Source organism: Apteryx rowi, unplaced genomic scaffold (genome assembly GCF_003343035.1).
Source record: "Apteryx rowi isolate R43461 unplaced genomic scaffold, aptRow1 scaffold_52, whole genome shotgun sequence".
Classification (NCBI taxonomy): Eukaryota; Metazoa; Chordata; class Aves; order Apterygiformes; family Apterygidae; genus Apteryx; species Apteryx rowi.
This window is the reverse complement of record NW_020450783.1, coordinates 2211434-2229120: the sequence shown is the minus strand read 5'-3', so window position 1 is coordinate 2229120 and position 17687 is coordinate 2211434. Positions and strand designations below refer to the sequence as shown.

Genomic DNA, 17687 nt, shown 5'->3' with positions numbered 1-17687 from the left:
ATCTGAAAACTATGGTTGTTTGCTGATGTCTGTGATAGAGTTTGGCAAAATTCTTCAACATATGGGGAAGACCAGTTACTTTCATTTTACTTGGCATGGCTTGAACAGAGGTTTGAAAAGAAAACTCCAGTTCAAAGCAAAACTTGGCCAAAATAACCAGCCTGTCTCCCTTTCTCACCCTTTGGAGAGACAGACTTCCTATCCTGAAGACTAAATCACTTCCTGTCTTTCAAAGTGCATCAGCAACTCAAGATCTTGGCAAAACATGATCTGAATTTAGATTTATAAAAAAAGTTTCCTATATCTTGAATTTTAACTTACAAAGGGATCCTAACATTGTATCATCTGCTCATATTCATCAATTAGCAGGTAAGAATTCAGGATCTGCTTATTAATTTCCTGCTTATCAAAATGACCAAAATTTAGCTTTAGCTAAATTTAGACCAATTTCCTCTTTTTCCATATTCAAAGAATTGAATACTTCATCCAAATATAAGGTGACTATTACAATATATAAAAGAAATGGCTGGGTTTTGTACAAAACCTATAGGCACCAATTACCTCATATCCCAAGATAGTACATCTATCTGAAAACCTTCATTTCTGGCTAGTTAGAAAATAACATGCATTTATAGCAGAATTTGAAGATAGTGACTAAGCTAATGCTTTATTTTGTTTAAAAAGCTGAAGGACTCATCAGTCAGAGTAAGCAAGCAAATATCTATTGACTTCAGCAAAAATATGTTATTCTGTAATAACTTAGTATCCACTTTTTCAGTACTGCTATAACAGATCTCTTAGCACATTGCATCCAAAGAGCCCTGAACACGAGGCAGAATATTATCTTCCTATTTACAGTCCAGAACTAGGATATAAGATACAGAAGAAGTTCAAGGATGTGATGGATCTGATTATACCTGTTTTGAGAGACTGAGATTGTACAGACCTGTCATCATTATACTAGACAATATTAAATACTATGCAGCAGTTCCTTCCACAGAAACATCCACTTATCCAAATGATGATTATTTTATTGTCCCTTTGTCTCAAGTGGTTAGCCATAATTCTGGACTTTGTGGAATGGCTTTCATTTGTATTGCCCATTTCTTATTCAAGTCAGATATGTTCTGCTGTAATTTTGTTTATACATAAAAAACATATGTAATGCCCTGCTTCTCTGAACACAGTACAAATCAACAATAAATAGAAGATCCCCAAATAGGCCTATACAATAAAAGTCACAGTAAGTCTTTTAACAGAAAGCAGAGTAAAAATTTGGCAAGACCACTTTTTTCTTTTCTTTTTTTTTTTTTTTTCTCTCCAAACTGGAGGCCAATTCTCTGAAGAGTTTTTGCTGAAAAAGAGTATCGATGTTTTCTAATATTTTGGGTCTTTGTTTCAGAATTTATCTGCATTTCTAACTACTACAAAATACTCACTGCTGCACCTGTAACAACTTGATGTTTAGCTTTGATGATGGTGGCTCTGACCAGCGTTACACATGACAGCTAAGCCAGCTAAAAGTATGCACGATAACTTGAGCAGACTTGAGTTGGAACCAGCAAATAGGTACCAAAGCAGTGTTTCTGTGGCTCTTGGCAAAGAAAACTACTGAGCTTTGTATAGAGAAACTGTCTTAACTATCTTTGTAAGCCTTCTTGAGTGGAAGGAGGACAAAGGAGGTACTTTGCTCACTTTTACAAATGTTCAGATGTGAACAGACTGATCTAATGAACTTAAGGAAAAAAATGAATTCCACAGTTCTTGCAGTGATTAAGGGACAAATCCAAAAGCCACTGAAGTCAGCAAAAAGACTGCACAGACTTTAGCTCAAGCCCAGATGCCTTTTTAATTTAAGGTGTGAATTATGCTCTTAACTACTGATGTCAATTTATACGGATGTGAACTTCCCAGAAATATGAGTGGGGAAAACTTTTGTCATTGGACCACCTCCAAAGATCATATAGAGTATGGTTGAAAATACTTTTGAGAAGTGACCACAGCTGAAAATTTAATCAGTTTACCTCTCTAATAGAAATCAAACCAAATACCTAATTTTTTTCTTTTCTGTCTGCGTCATTTTTTGTAAGAAATGGAAATATTAAAGCATTTACAAGCTATTCATGACTGACTTCAGTGTCCTTGACTAATTAAGCCAGTGAAAATAGCAGCTTGCTGATTTCTTCTAAGACATAACAGTTTGTAGATCATAAAAAGAAATTTGAAATATATGAAAGACTAAACTTGGTCAGAAACCTTTCTTGCTTGGTTCAGTTTGGAATCTCCACACATCTTGATCTTATATGTTGAGAATCAGGCCAGGTTCAAGGCCAGATTAGTACTTGCAGCAAAGAAATAGCAAATTCACTGAAAACAGCAATGAAAGAACATTGGGATTTAGCTTTAAAATCTTTTCAGTCCCTAAATTATGTCAGCTGTTAAGCGAGAGTTCTTTTCTTCATGTTTAACAAATATAAAGATCATTGCCAACACATATGAAAATGAGACGTCTTACCTATGAACTTGATACCAAAGATTTAGCTGCATAGCAGATACTACACAGACCAAAAACTCCTGAGATGCTAAGAACTCCAGAAAATATGACAGTAGCTAATGGATCTGAGGAACTGGTTTTCCCATCCCATGAAAACTGCTAAAAATCATACGCTTCCAAGCCATTCTGAAACAAATTCAAGATCTTTCAGAAATTTTTGTTTTCAAAAGAGAAAGAAAAAAAAAAGCCACCCTTAAAACCCCAGTGTTTAGAAAGCGCAACAGGGATTAAATAGACATGAGTTCAAGTCCTTCTTGCAAATCACGTAAAGCAGAGACTTGAACTTCAGTTCTCCATATCCCATATCACTCTACTATTTGCCAGGGTATTTTGGAGTGCTCTTCACCCTATATTAGTCACATTCTTCCTGCCTGACTTGTTATTTTACAGCAAGCAAATTTTTGGTGAAAATACTCCTGTAAAACTTTGGTGATGTGAGTCACAAAATAAACTACTTAATCAGAAATAGGAAAATCATATGCTAATAATAAAAATGATGCAAAAATGTTGCTTTATGAGACACTAGACCTCACGACCCCAATAGACATTCCTTTCTGTGAGGAAAGTCAGTAAGATTTAACTTCCTGAAAGTCTGCTCCCAGCTCTATTATATGAGAAAATAAAGATCAGTATTACCATGAAACCATGGAGCAACCCTGTTGGTGTTCCTCTCAAACCCAGCACGTCGAGGAAGCTGTTCTTCTTTGAACCAGTGAATGATGACTTCTCGGGAAAAGGGTCTAGAAGGACGCTCCCAAATTTTACTATATTAAAAGGGAAATAATTACAGAATACAGTCATATAGAGAATTAGCAGTGTATGAAATCAAGGGACAGTATAAAAATAAATCTATATTGTATATATTTACAAAACTTACAGTTACAAAATAAAGGATATTCATTGTAACAGCTGTTCGGTATAGTTCATTGAACAATTTTAACCTTTAAAAACATTTTTTAACATTCTTTTGAATGAAAACCAGAATATTTTGGTTTTACATTTGCAACGGAACATTAAATATTTTCTTAAGCAGAGAATTATAATTGAAAAACAATTTACCACAAAATACACAATGGACATTTCAGTCAGCTTTCCTATTCCACCTCATTTTTATTCCAATTTACTAACTGACCAACAAAGTGTATTTTTTCTTAGGGCATACTCCTTTGCACTGGCAAGGAATTCTGCACTCGAATCAGCTATATGTATCTAAACCACAGAACATGATAGAGGGTTTTGTCTAAACTGTCTCATACTGCTTTTGCATTCTCTATTTGTGAGCCTCCCTTACTGCTTCTACTACTTTCTATTCATTTTAGTTTCTTTTACCTAGTAGGAGGCACAGCAGGCAAAATATGCATCCAGCTACCCCAGCTAACAATGCTTCTTGCTTACACAAGCTCATTTACACTGATAACAGTCGTAAAAGGGAGGTTTTAGAATGGATTTCTGTACAGTTTAAGATCCCATGGGTTTCTGGGGACTCAGGTTGTTAGGCCAAATTACCAAATCTTCACTGCTGTTCTTCAGATGAAGTAGACGAAGGCTAGCGTGGTATGTCTACTTGTGCTACAATTCCACTTTCATTTGATGAGACACACACATTCTTCACAGTGCCCAGCAGAATAGCTGGCTATGTATTTCTCGCTTTCCTACTCCACCTGCCATGGAGCTGCCATTCAATGTTGCATATTCCCAGACAATATAACACCGAACTAAAACTAAAATTTAAATGTCAGCTCATAAGGAACTAAATGGCACTAAACTGATTTCCCAGATAATCAAGAACCCTCAAAACCTATCAATATTCTGCAGTTAATGACAGCAAGCTTGTCTTTAGAAATGAATAAAAGTAAAAAGATAGAAGCTGTCTTCCTGGCGACATGCAAATGAGTCCTCCTTTCAGCTTCTGTCTTACTATTACTAAAATTAGTGATTGATTCTGTTGATATCAAGTAATGACGATCTCAGTCAATATAATATAAAGTTATATAACAAGTCTAAATTATTGCTAAATTGCACATCTATGTCAGAGTAGATATGACCTATATTTATCATAAAATCTGAAGATACAAAGATGAGTGAGGGGAGAAAGAAAGGATTTAGCTATAGATGCACATAGAAAAGCATGCTATATACGTATTTTGTTATTTATGTTTTTGAAGATTTTTCCTCAATAAAGAAACAAGTAACCCTTTGAGTGCTAGGGCCCTACAGTCCATTCTCATTTCTCAGCTCATTTTTCTCTCTAATTCTCTTTGATTTTGGAAGACTTGTCAAAACCACCATTTTTTCTGTCCTAGGCTAAATCTAAGAATTACTCTCAGTCAGTTCCTATAGAGCTATGGTAGACAAGCAAGTCCAGTAAGAGCAGCAGGACAGAAATACAAACACAGAAGTAAAGACAAAAAAACACAGTGAGCAAAAGGAAATAAAACAAATAAGCAGGCCAAACAGAGAAGCATCAGTAGGCGAACAATCAGCAAAATAAGGAAGATGAAGAAGGAAGGAAGGAAGGAATGGAAGGTTTTTAAGCTATATAGAAGTGTTATGCTGAACCCCAAACCCCTTGTTCTAAGAGGCTAAAGATCTGTCTCATGCTAGTGGCAAATAACCACATACTGTACATCTCCTCCTTGACTTCCCAGGCCACTGGCAACGTAAAATTTTAGATACATATCTTCTCTTGCCTCACCAAACCAGTTTTAAGTGGGAGAAATTGAATTACATACATTTACATATATGCACTATCAGAGTATAAATTTTAAGTTACTTCCATTCTTCTTGATTCTGTGATAATCAAGTCATGCTCATTGACAAAGAGAAGCCTTAAGAGATAAGAAAAATAAATAGCACCTATTTTAACCAAAGACATAACTTGGAAACATAAGCAGTTCTGAATGTGAGCTGGGTAATGATCAGAACATACTTCAGCTTTTTTCAGCCCTTTTTTGAAAACATTCACATTTAGCACTACCAAATTCTATAGTAAATAATGTCATTTCAGAAGCTCAGAACCTTAGGTTGAAGTTATGGAACTTCTTTTTTCAAAATTTGCCACCTTTATTATTGTTTTTATTACTTTATTTCAAAGACAGCTTTGATTTAAGTAGCTTGGAAAAATAATGAGAACATTCCTTTGACAAGTGATTTGGTGGTAAGATCCTTTCAAGATCCTGCTGTCTTTCAGAGAATGAAATTTTGATTCCTCCTCAAACTGGGAGCTTTGGCCCCAGAACACACTTCCAAACATGAAGGGACTGACTCTCCCTGGTGCTCCACTGACTGGTAAAGAAAAGGAAAACAAACTTGATGTAAAGGGACTCTTTAATTTCTGAGCACAGATATTTGTTGTTGGGATTTTTTTTAATATTTAATGGTACCACCCTGACAGTGTTCACACTGCCTTTAACACCACATGAAGCCAAATTAATGGTATGAGATGTAACCAGGAAAACCCAGAAAGAGTGACTGATTAACTTTGTAGCACCCCATTTGCCAGGTTGGATTTTTTTACTCCTCTGGAATCCATGGGGCTCCCTACATAGTCTGATGAAAGATCAGTAGACAAAAAATACCAAAGACACTTGATTTTGCCTGAAGAAAACTCAAAAAGCCCTCGAGACTTAGGAGTTTGACAGCTCTCTGTAAAATGTTTCAATGAGCAGTTAAGCAGCAGCTAGTTTTAGGCTTGAGGGTTAAGACTTGCCTAAGACTTTGTCCCTTTCACTTTCTCCATATCACAGCCTTGCTAATGACTGACTTTTTAAGGACTCATATCTCTTTGTGTGACCTCTAAGAAATTTATCTGAAAAATAAATGGCATTTGGTTTACATTAAGCATTCAATCTGGTTTACATTAAGCATTCAATCTGTTTTTTTTTGTTTGTTTGTTTGTTTTTTAAACATTCACATTCTGGTCATAGTCAAAGACCAAGACTGAGAATTTGCAACAACTGAAGAACAACTTGTTGAAATGGTGAGGACTGGAGTGAGAGCAATTCAATAGAAAACTGTATTTCCAAGTCACACTTGTAACAAACCAACCTGGATGGAGCAGTGAGAGACAGCAAAGGGCTTGGACTGTCATTCAGTTTCGTCTCCTGATCATTATTCAGACTCGTCCCCTTGAACAAATTACTCAGACCAGCCACTCTTCCTTTCTGGATGGCTCGCAAGGATTGTCGCCGGTATTCGTCCCGGGCCCTGCGTGCTTTGTGGCTCCTTTCCTCATCTGCAGCTTTGGAGCGGCGCACTGAGGGGAATGAAGGGGAAGGGAGGGCAGGGGAGAAGAGGAGACTTTAGAAATGCAGATGGCTGTTTACCCCTTTCCTTGCAGAACAATTCATTATCTTCGTTCCCTCTATTACTTGATATTAAGAACATTCAAACTATAGTGCACCATCAAAGAGATGGAGAACTGGATAACTTCCCTGGTGCTTCATATACAGGCCTAGCACTAGAAAAAGCAAACCAGACTTGAACTATCAACGGTCTGATCAGTACTGGCAATAACAGAGACTGGATGTAATATAGATAAGTAAACAGCACTGAGCCCCTACATATTGCAATTAGATCTGACACTTGCTTTGGCTCTATTAAGAGAAATTTTGCTTCAGGACATCTTTTCCACTGGAGGTGCACCAAGTTTTATGTTTTAGAAGAGAATATGAACTGTTGCTTAATTTTAAGCCTGTGCTTAGCAGAATTCATTGCAACTATGCATATAACTAGAATTGCAGGAGCTATTTCCAAAATATATAGTTACAAAAACTAACATTTAGGTTGTGGTTTTGGTTGTTAATTTTTTTTTTTTTTTTTTTTTGGTAAGGGCAGGTACTATCTGTGCTAGAGTATTTAAAATAAAGTCACAAAAGACTCCATTTTGAAAATTATCTAAAAAAGGGTTCAGTAACGATAGACAAATGAACAGCCATTAGAAAGGGCAAGCTGGTGTTATGGATGGGGTTGTACTACATGTGAGTCTCCAAAATTGGATATAAAGAACCAGAATCTGTACTGGAAGATTTAATACACACTCATCATTGGCACTGACCACAGATTTGCATAAGTAAATCAAACCTAATTTCCATAACCCAAAATAATGAGACTGCTACTTTGGCCACCATGGGTCAGGCATCTTTCACTAAAGCTTCTTCATTTGAAAACTAATGTACTAAAAATCCTGACTTCAAAATGTTATAACTTAAATGCACCAAGAATTGTGCTGCAAATATTTGTCATCTATCAGCTCTTTTCTGGTGCCTCAAGCCCCATTTTGATGATTTTTTGAGACATAAACAACTTCAGGCAGGCAAATTATTCCAGTGCAAAACAAACCTTTAACATCCAGTGAAGCAAATATTAAAGAAACAAGCTATTGCCTCCAGTAGCAATTATCAATCCTGCCAAGACTATCCTGGCTCAGATCATATCCAATTCATACTGCGCACACACTATTTCTCCTTCTACTGTGATTGTACCTGTGAGTAGAAATGCATGATATAATACCAGACAGCTACATTTCATTAGGCTGTTTGCATGCCTCTGGTTTACCCTCCTGAGTTAAAGCAAGCAAAAGCATAAATGGATTTATCCAAATTATGGAAAGGTTTAATGGAATCAAGAAATAACAGAGCTTAAAACAAAACGAAACAAAATAAAATGCTCTAGGCAAGTGAGGGAATGAGGAAAGCCCTTGAAGTCTGGAGATACATAGTAATGTTACAGGTAGGAAGGTATACAGGACTAAAAACCAATCAGGATATTGGAATAAATGAGTCATAGATGTTTCTAATATATACAAGTGGTAGAATTTCAGTTCCACTTACTAAACATTTACCCTGCAGTTTTAGCTAAATCCAATAACAAGCATGCTAAATGCATGAGAAAACTGAGAAACACTGTTTGTCTCAGAGGTCATTATTTTTAGAGGTAGATTATCTCATCCAAATATGTTACTTCGATGGGTCAAGAGTATTACTTACAAGATGTCCCTGATCTACCCTTTGCGAATGAAAAGCCATTCAATAATAACTGCTCTCAATACGGACTTTCTGTTTGCAGCAATGCTAGAGACAGCAAGGAAGATGAGCCCTGCAGCTGGGTGAGACAGACAGACAGACACCGGTCTTTGTTTGCCTCAGTCCGGCTCCGCAGACCCAGGACAGACCGCCGGCCTGGGGCGCTCTGCGATTCTTTTCTCCTGATGTACAGCCTTACTGGTAAGAAAACAGGAAAGATGTCCTCATGCCCAACTTTTCTCAGCAATGGATACCCTTACAGACACACATACCTACTGTCTTTTTGTTAGCTAATAAATCTATATGTTTTCCCAACCGGTATCAAATTTGAATATTTCTGTTAACATTAGAGTTGCTATATGTATCACAAAATAATGGGGGGGAGGGGTAGTATAGTTTGGAACTGTCAAATATTAGTATTCAGAAAATTTTTGAAAGGATCTATGACATACAGCTTTCCTTATCCCTACATATATATATATACACACACACATATTTATATATATATATGTACATGTGTGTATGTAGGGCTAGGAAAGGCTGCATGCCTTAGATATGCATATACATATGTGTATACGCATACATTTATTTCTTTCATGTTATGAAGAATTTTTATTAAAATTCTTTAACTGAAGTGACTGAAGAATCACATCATTGACCATAGGGATATATAGGGTCTCTCAATCTAGTTTTCGATTAATAGGGGGCCTTTGCCACTCCTTATAGTTATTGCCAGAAACCTCTCTCTTTCCTTACATTCTTCTGTCTTTAGGAGATGCCTAGTATTGCTCACACTGTGGATCAGTGTTGCCACGGTATCCCAAGCTGACTCTCTTTCAAACCTCTCTGGTTGAAGGATTTCATATGAGGTAACAAATCAAAGTCCCCGACATCAATAACTGGGTTTGGTGACTGGAAGTAGTATTGCGGATAAAGATTCACCCGGTCGTTGCTGTCAAGAATTTACAAAAAGTTTTCCATTGCACTCCAGGCAAGATGATGGGTGTCATGTGGACAGTCTCCTATACCTGCACCTCACACACATTCATAGGTATTGAGACAGCCGCTCGTTGAACTCTAAAAGTAAATTGGGAGATATTTCTCTAGCAGTTTTTTCTTACAAGGGAATTTAGTGAATACTTACTTTTCTCTCTCAGACTCTGAGCCATTTCTCTAGAAAGAAGACCTTTATGTTTGGATCAAGTCTAGCACAAATATTCTAAGACCAAATAAATCACTAATTCTGCACTTACTGTTATATTTCAGGATATATTGTAGCCTTTCTCACAATAGGAAAGCAGTAGTAGTTAGGGCTTCTAGTACTATTTGAAGTAGGAACAGATTATTTTTCTTGACTGGCTGCCAGAAGATACCCTATTTTACAGGAAGTGTATTTCTGGCACAACCCCTGTGCAAAGCATCAAATTTTAGTCAATGCTACCAGTAGGGAGATTAGATAACTGAATATTATTGCTGTCCTTAAAATATATGAATCATTACCATAGGTCCATCTATCTAGCACCAAGAATTACTATAAATAATACTTTATATTATCTTGACATTCTGTCCTAATGCAAAAGGAAGATAAAAGACTGTCAAGACTTAGAAATGAGGAATTTCATTGATTTACTAAGCTCACATAGGAAATTCACAGTTCAGCCCCTTTTCATGAATCCATATTCATGACCAGTCTTTTCTTCAAATATGGTCATACCAAGCAGGTACATCCTACTTTAGCTCTGGTACAGTTAAGCACATTTCTGCCCGAAGGCACTGTAACTCGGGTAGAAATGCCTGGCCTAATTTTATTTTTATCAGTTAGGTACCAATAAGATTGTAGCTACATTAGAGCAGGCCTAAAAATGGGTTGGAAAATCCTCCTGGAAAGCTGGTAAAAGCATCCAGACTGAGTCCTGTGCTGTCATGATCATACTGTTATCATTACTAGAGATGACTAGTTTTAAGCTAGCTTCGATATGTCTACAAGACCTAAAATGTGAACGTACTCTTAACAACACAGAAGAAACTACAAAGCTTGTGTATGCAATAGCTGTTCTGATCCTACATGTCTTAATTTGAGTTTGTTTGTTTATCCTGGACAGTTTATGAGGCTCTACTATTTTTTCTATATCTACTTCTATCTTTTGAGTGAAAGTGCAAGTTTGCCTTCTATATTTCCATTTAGGATTGGGAAATCTCTATTTGCAGTCCTGGCAGGGGTCTAATACCAAATCATTTGACACAGATGTGGATTAAATCATGCTGTGCTGGGACTGAACTTGAATGAGTCACATCATTTGTGAAAGATTAGGAGCTGTCCATTTTTTATAACCTATTTTGTGCTTTTGAAGAGCTGAGTGTTACGGTCAGAGCTGGGTGGATGCAGAAAAAAACCCATGCCCCATGAATATATGTCCTCAATTTTAAATGATTTTGCTTCAGCTTTACCCTTGTTAATAATTCTTGATCTGAAGCTTATTTATGAGCAATTCAAAATGACTACTTAATAGATAAAATTCAATCTTCAAATTTTTTGAGTGCACATACAAATCACATGGTGTTTTTCTATTCCCTAATTGGAAAATAACTTCCCACAGATATTCTGCAATATGGCTCCTGTTCAGCAATCTTCTTATCTGAAAGCATCTGAATAATCCCATCCCTATTCAACAAAGCACTCTGAGATCCACTGAAGTCAATGAGCACATACTTAAGGTTGAGCATTTCCTTATTTAATGCATAGCTGAACTGGGGACTATTCACTTTAAATTTCAGTATTTCATCAAATGCTCCTGCCAGTAAACTCACTCACTTGAATTTCCGTGGAAGGCAAGTACCAAAAGAATGTAAATCCTCTGAAATTCAGACAAAAACAAATTCATAGGCACAGCTGTAGTAGAATATAAATATAATATAAGAGAAGCTATAACAGGTCAGCCTGGCATCCTACCTCCAACAGAGACCAAAAATGGGTGCTTAAGAAAACATGCAAGAATAGAGCAAGTCACTCAACTCTGTTTATATTTTTACTGGAATGAAGACTGTCTGGAGATGAGTACAGCTGATCAGATGGTATCTGAGCACTTCACTGCTTGATACAGTTTGCAGGGATTTGTGAGTGTACTAACAAAATGCCTTTTGCAATATTCAAACAGATGAATAGCTATGCTACAGTTTTTCCCCTTAGGTTTTGCAAATCCCTCTTCTGCTCTCATACAAAGGAGGGAGGTCACACGTAGACACTGTGGCATTTGGTATTGTTTACTGAATGCTCTAGAAACCTGCAAAATGGAACAACTTGTAGAAAGGTCCAAAACTAAGCAAAATATATGCCCTCCTCTGTCCAAGTTTAGCCTTAGCTCTCACTTCTCAGTTTCACAGAATAAGAGCTTTGAACAGTGGACTTTTTGAATCAATCTTTTCCACTGTTCATCTTCTCATTTGCCAACAAATATACTTGCTCCACATATTAACTCATAACTGCCCTCTAAAACACCCTATCATATATCCAGTATGTGAAATCTAAGTGTATAATTACTCTTCCAGCATCAATTTTTTCCTTGTAGTACTGATTACTCAAGTTATTCCATGTTTGTCATTCAGTATATTAAAAAGCACTAAAATTGTGTATTTCAATTAACACAGCAGTTCTAAGGGCTTTTATTGTTATTTGGCACAATCAGGCAAGCCGCAGAAGCAAACTGAACTGAACAACACAAACTAATATTAGCAACGCTCTGCTTATTGCCTTGGCAATAAACAGCTGAGGGATAACGTGATGAGGAGAGATGAACCCTCATCACATTCTAAATTCCATCTACTAAATAAATTAGTAGTGTCATCAATATCATTGCCACATTTGCTCTCCACAATAGCTACTCCAGCACTGCTGTTCCTCTTCAGTACTGACCCCAGCACTGTTGAATATGAAGGGCTGACTTCAAGGAGGTAAGACACAAAGGAGCCTGGCCTTGTTCCTAATGTGCAATATGGTTTTCATCGCAGGTGTGTAGAGACAAAGATGTTAATATTACATCTGCTTGTACCTCTCTTATGTATTCATGCATCTATTTACTGCTTGGAAAAAATGATGAATTGACAGCTCTGCCTATCTTGACTAAACTTCCTCTCAGCGTTCCAAAGGAATATTTGAAGACAAAATGAAAAGACTGCCTTAAAAAGGAGAAAAAAATAACCATCTGGAACTGAATTCAAAAGTGAAAAGTCTGGTGAACCTAAGATCCTCGTTCACTTCATAGCAGTTTAAGATGTTCCCACTTCCAGGTATTCATTATTGCCTGTCTGCTGGCGGTTCTGGCTTGTTCAGCTAACTTAAGGATACTGAGGAAGCTGTGAACATGGCTCAAGAAGTTCAGTGCGAAGTCTGATGGCATAGTCTAAACCGGTGCAGGAACTGGTCTGAGCTAAGGCATGAAACGCTTCATCTTCATATCTTAAACTGTCACACCCATTTACTAACGGAAAACCACTCTAAGCCCTCAGACCAACTGGGATAAATTGAGACACTGAGATGAGCACAAGAGCAAGGATGTGATACACTCTAGCTATTAGTCTGCAGATAGTTTAATGCTAAATCAATTACTGATAACAGCATAAACCCTGACAGCACAGAACTTACAGCAGGCTGCAAAACCCAGCCGTGTCTCAGCCAGCTAGAAAGTGCTGAGCTTGTTTTGCCACAGCAGCACTATTAATAGTGCCCCGGCTAGATAGCTCAGAATTACATGAGTGCCAGCCAGTCACCCTTTTGACGACAAGCAGACATGTCTATAGGCAGTGAAGCACACAGACTGTGGCTGACAGAACATGAGGCCGTGGCTTAGAATTCCTTCAAAGAGCACAAAGTCGTCCAAAAAATGTGTACACAAGAAAAATTAATGGTTGTAGATGATACCTGTCAGCAGATGATATAGTTGAAAGTGTTTTGACAGACCAAGAATGCCATTGCAGAAATCATGGTCAAAACCTTTCATATCTTGTTGCTTTTCTCTCTGACTCCTCCCACAATACTGCTACTGCATTTCTCTTATCTGTCCTTTACAACCAGCACTCCTTGAAAAAACTGAGAAAACAGTTTTAAAACCTCAGTTACCTCTTCAACGTGTGAAAGAAAAATAATTGCTAAAGTATGAAAATGACAGCTGTTTATGGTATTTTTAGTAAAGTTTATGGAATTTGTTACCGATTTCTGTATAAAGATAGGGCGGATTTTTTTTATATCATAGTTACAAATGCATTTTCTTTCTTTAGCTACCATCTGAAAAATGCTAAAGTACATCATACAATCCTCTGTGTCAGGTTGCCAGCTGATGTTAATTGACAAAGCCTCATTTTCTATAAAACTAAATGGCTATTTTTTCCCTCAACCCACTCTGCTTTTAAACATCTGAACTACAGAAATCTACACTTTTTCTTTCAGAATAAACAGGTACACCTGGATTTAGATAATTCTCCAGGGAATAATTACCTTCCCTTTACTGACAATGTAATATACAGAGGCTTTATTGATCAAAAATGTGTGTAGCCTGCTATCAGCTTGTGAAACGGCCACAGTGTATCTTATACAGATATAATTCATTTTGTACTGAATGATTCACTACCACATCAATGGCAGGTAATAGGACTTCAGTAATTAGTCTTCAGGAACTCCTGAAGTGATGACTAAAGCTATAAAATAAACTCATCACATATCCTGATGCATTTCTTCTACTTCTGTCAGGAAAGAAGCAACACTACAGCAAGATTTTTTCCTGCTTCATGAGGTATCTCATGCAACACAGGTACTAATGTCAGCTCCCTAAAACTCCATTTTTAGTGTTAGTTGATTAACCTCTGTTATATATAATTAACACAATATCCCCACATGAGCTAAAGCTTTCCAAACATTATATTTCCTTTTTCTGCAGAGTAATCAAATCAATATAGATGAGGTATATAAAACATACTCTTCTCTCAGCAAAACTGCACAATTCTTTTTCCTAACAGAAATTTCATACCTTTAAAGTCAACTATACAGTAGACTCCAGATGGAGTAGACTCGCATTTTATACAGTAACCTACGTAAACCTTATTTACTAATAAGGTAGGTGGACCCTTACTTATCTGCAGTATGTATGTGTGTGTGTGTGTGTGTGTGTATGTGTGTATATATATATATATATATATATATATATATATACACACACACATATATTTTTGTGCTCCTTATGTGCTTTGGAAGATGACTAATGTATTTTTAAATTAATCACAATAGTGATATTAATACAGAATTTCAGGGTGGCTAAAAAGGAACAGAACCTGCACAGAGAGTATCATTATAAAGACTTTTTCAGGGCAACAGTCTAAGTAATCCTTTGAAATGAAGGGAGTTTATCTGAGTAGTGATATTATAGCTTGGTCACATCACCATATAGAGGTAATTAAAATACAGATAAAGACAGATTTTACCTCTTCAGAGATAGCTAAGGACAAGCTGTCCAAACAAGTGTGTCCAAAATTATTATTGCTAAGCCAAAACCTAACAACTTAAATTAGACAAAAAGTAATAAACTCAGTCACTATCACTGGTACATGGAAAATCTTCTAAGGCATCAGCATAGATTCTTATTCAGAAAAGAAAGTAAAATTGGTAAACTTACAGCAACTTCCAGTTGTATGAGCAAACTAGTAATTTCCTGCAAAATAATATATCATTTTTCACTGTTCTGGGTAGAAGACATTTGTGCCAACACCCCTTTCCACTCTATAGGTCTCCTTTTATTTGCTTTTCAAAATATGTCAATACTGTGGAGGTAATTTTACTTACACTGTTCTTCCCACTCCTGGTCATCGTCACTGTGTTGACTATGCTGCTGAGCTTGCTTGAGGCTCAAATACAACTCTCTTGCTCGGATTTCCTCCTGCTGCCGTATTTGCTCTTCACCTTTTTGTCTTTCCTCTTCCTCTCTTTTCTAAGCAAAATGAAGTAAAACAGAGGTAACTAAAGTGGAAGAATGGGCCAAAGGTTAGGACATTGCTTTAGCTGTTTTCCCTCATAGAGCAGCTATGTGACCTTGGACAAATCACTGTCTCTTTTGGCTTTGTGTTTTTTACCTGTCACAGATAGACTGAAGAGAAGTTCCCTACCTCTTCAGGAATTTTTGAGGAAGGTATTCCACATGTTGTGAGATGCACAGATATCAGAGGATAAGGGACACATAAGTATCTAAGACCTGAAGTTTATAAGGAAAATATATTTTATTTATGTGGTACCAGAGCTGGTGCTACCCTACAGTCTGTAAGCAGTGCTCTTGTTTTCAGCCCATGTGTGCTCCCCACTGGAGATACTGCTCTCACTCAAATATTACACATATCTTCTAAAGGCTCTGTGAACTCAGTAACTGCTTTATTGGTGTTCTTAGTTTAGCAACTGTCGCCCATGTGTCATCATAGCCAACAAAGAGAATAATGTTTTCCAAATATCAAGATCGTTACATTCTGGAAGAAAAGCCAGATCCTTCAGTACATACTGATCACTTTACAAAACATAGCCAAAAGAGCAAACAAAAAAGTTCCCCTCTGATAAAACCTTAATGGAGATGGAAGTCTGATAAAGATGGCCTCTACAGCTGGCCTTCAATAACACAAGAGCTGGATTAGGGCAGGAATAGCAATTCATATCTGATTTTCTATTAAAATTTTCCATTTTCCTTAGGCAGGAGAGAAGCAAATTTATTTAATTGTTCAGTTTAACTGAAAAGACCACAAAACTGAATTCCATGCAATGTTCAAGAGTATTGCAGTGCGAACATTTTTATGAAAGAGATTTCACTAATAACTATATTCCTTTTATAATGAAACTACCACTATACCCTTTTGGATAACAAACTTCATATGAATTTTGTCATAAGTCGCCAAATAAAATTATCCTGAATTACAAACCTAGTTATCTAACCTAAACTAACAAGTAACCAAAGCCCATAGTAGATGTGAGCTGTTGTAAAATGTTAATCCTAACAAATTTCTAGGGTCAAGCAACTGACATCCAGGCAAATAAAATCTGGTGACATTTTCCTTTTTGCATTAGCAGTTTAGTGGGAGATATTTTTGTCTTCCTTAAATAGCTCTTGTCTGTTAAAGGCCAAAGGTGGGATTTCAAAAGATCTTTGCACTGTCCTAACTTTTCTCCTTTTGGAAGGGATTTTAATGTTTCATTGCAGTGGGACCAGCATTAGCTCAGCACAGAGAAAAAACCCTGACTAAATTGGAAAACAATTTGCTCAAATGTACCAACATGTCCTATCAATCAGCTGAGCTAATATTTGAGCAAATAAATGATTCTTAACTACAGACTTTGCACAAGTAATTTTTTTTCTTAAAATGTGGTGTAAGGTAAAGACTGAAAATTATTTTCAGATAAGATTACTCCTTCTTTCAAATGGGAATTAGACATATTTAGCTTCCTTTTTATTATATCATATTCATGCACTCTGAACTTTTGGAAGGGAATACTTTATAAATTTGAAAATAAATGTAACTTACTAGACATCTTTGTAATTTCCATCACAGCAGGATTGACAGAATTACCAAAGCAATACACAGTCTATTTTATTAAGTACTGCAAATGACTGGAGCGGTTTTAAAAATGGGACTGACTTCTAGTATTTGGTATTTTCTAAAACTCAGTCTGCAGGTTCAGGAGATCCACAACAAATCATATGGTAAAACCTGCCAAGTTTTTCTTATGATGCATTTAAAATATCAGTAGCTAATCATGTAACGATTCTCAGGACCTACCTTCCATTACATTCAGTCATGTTTTCTAATCTACACAATTACTAGCTGACTATAAACTGCTATAATTTTGATCTGGCAATACTTTAGCTCTGCTTTGTACCCTTCAATAGTGTTATTAATGTTGGAAAGCAATGCAGAATCAGGCTCAAGAAGAATACAAAATATTTTATTTACATAGATTCAGATGAGAAATTTTAAAGCAAGTGAGAGAAAGGCAGGGTGATATATTTTGTGATGTGGCCTTTGGATTATTCTCAATCTGGACATATCTGAGGCTCTGCTGTGCCATGTTGGCATTCACCTACAGGCAAAAA

General features: G+C 36.6%; 1 protein-coding gene across 1 annotated transcript in view; it reads right to left on the bottom strand.

Moving 5' to 3' along the window:
- The window catches only part of SH2D4B (SH2 domain containing 4B), a 70815-nt gene that overhangs the window by 29529 nt on the left and 23599 nt on the right, over positions 1-17687 (bottom strand). The window contains exons 4-6 of the mRNA XM_026080448.1: positions 15404-15548; positions 6602-6809; positions 3191-3318 (exon numbers count right to left, since the gene is read on the bottom strand). Coding sequence (XP_025936233.1) covers positions 3191-3318; positions 6602-6809; positions 15404-15548 — 481 coding nt within the window. The remainder of the gene's footprint in view (positions 1-3190; positions 3319-6601; positions 6810-15403; positions 15549-17687) is intronic.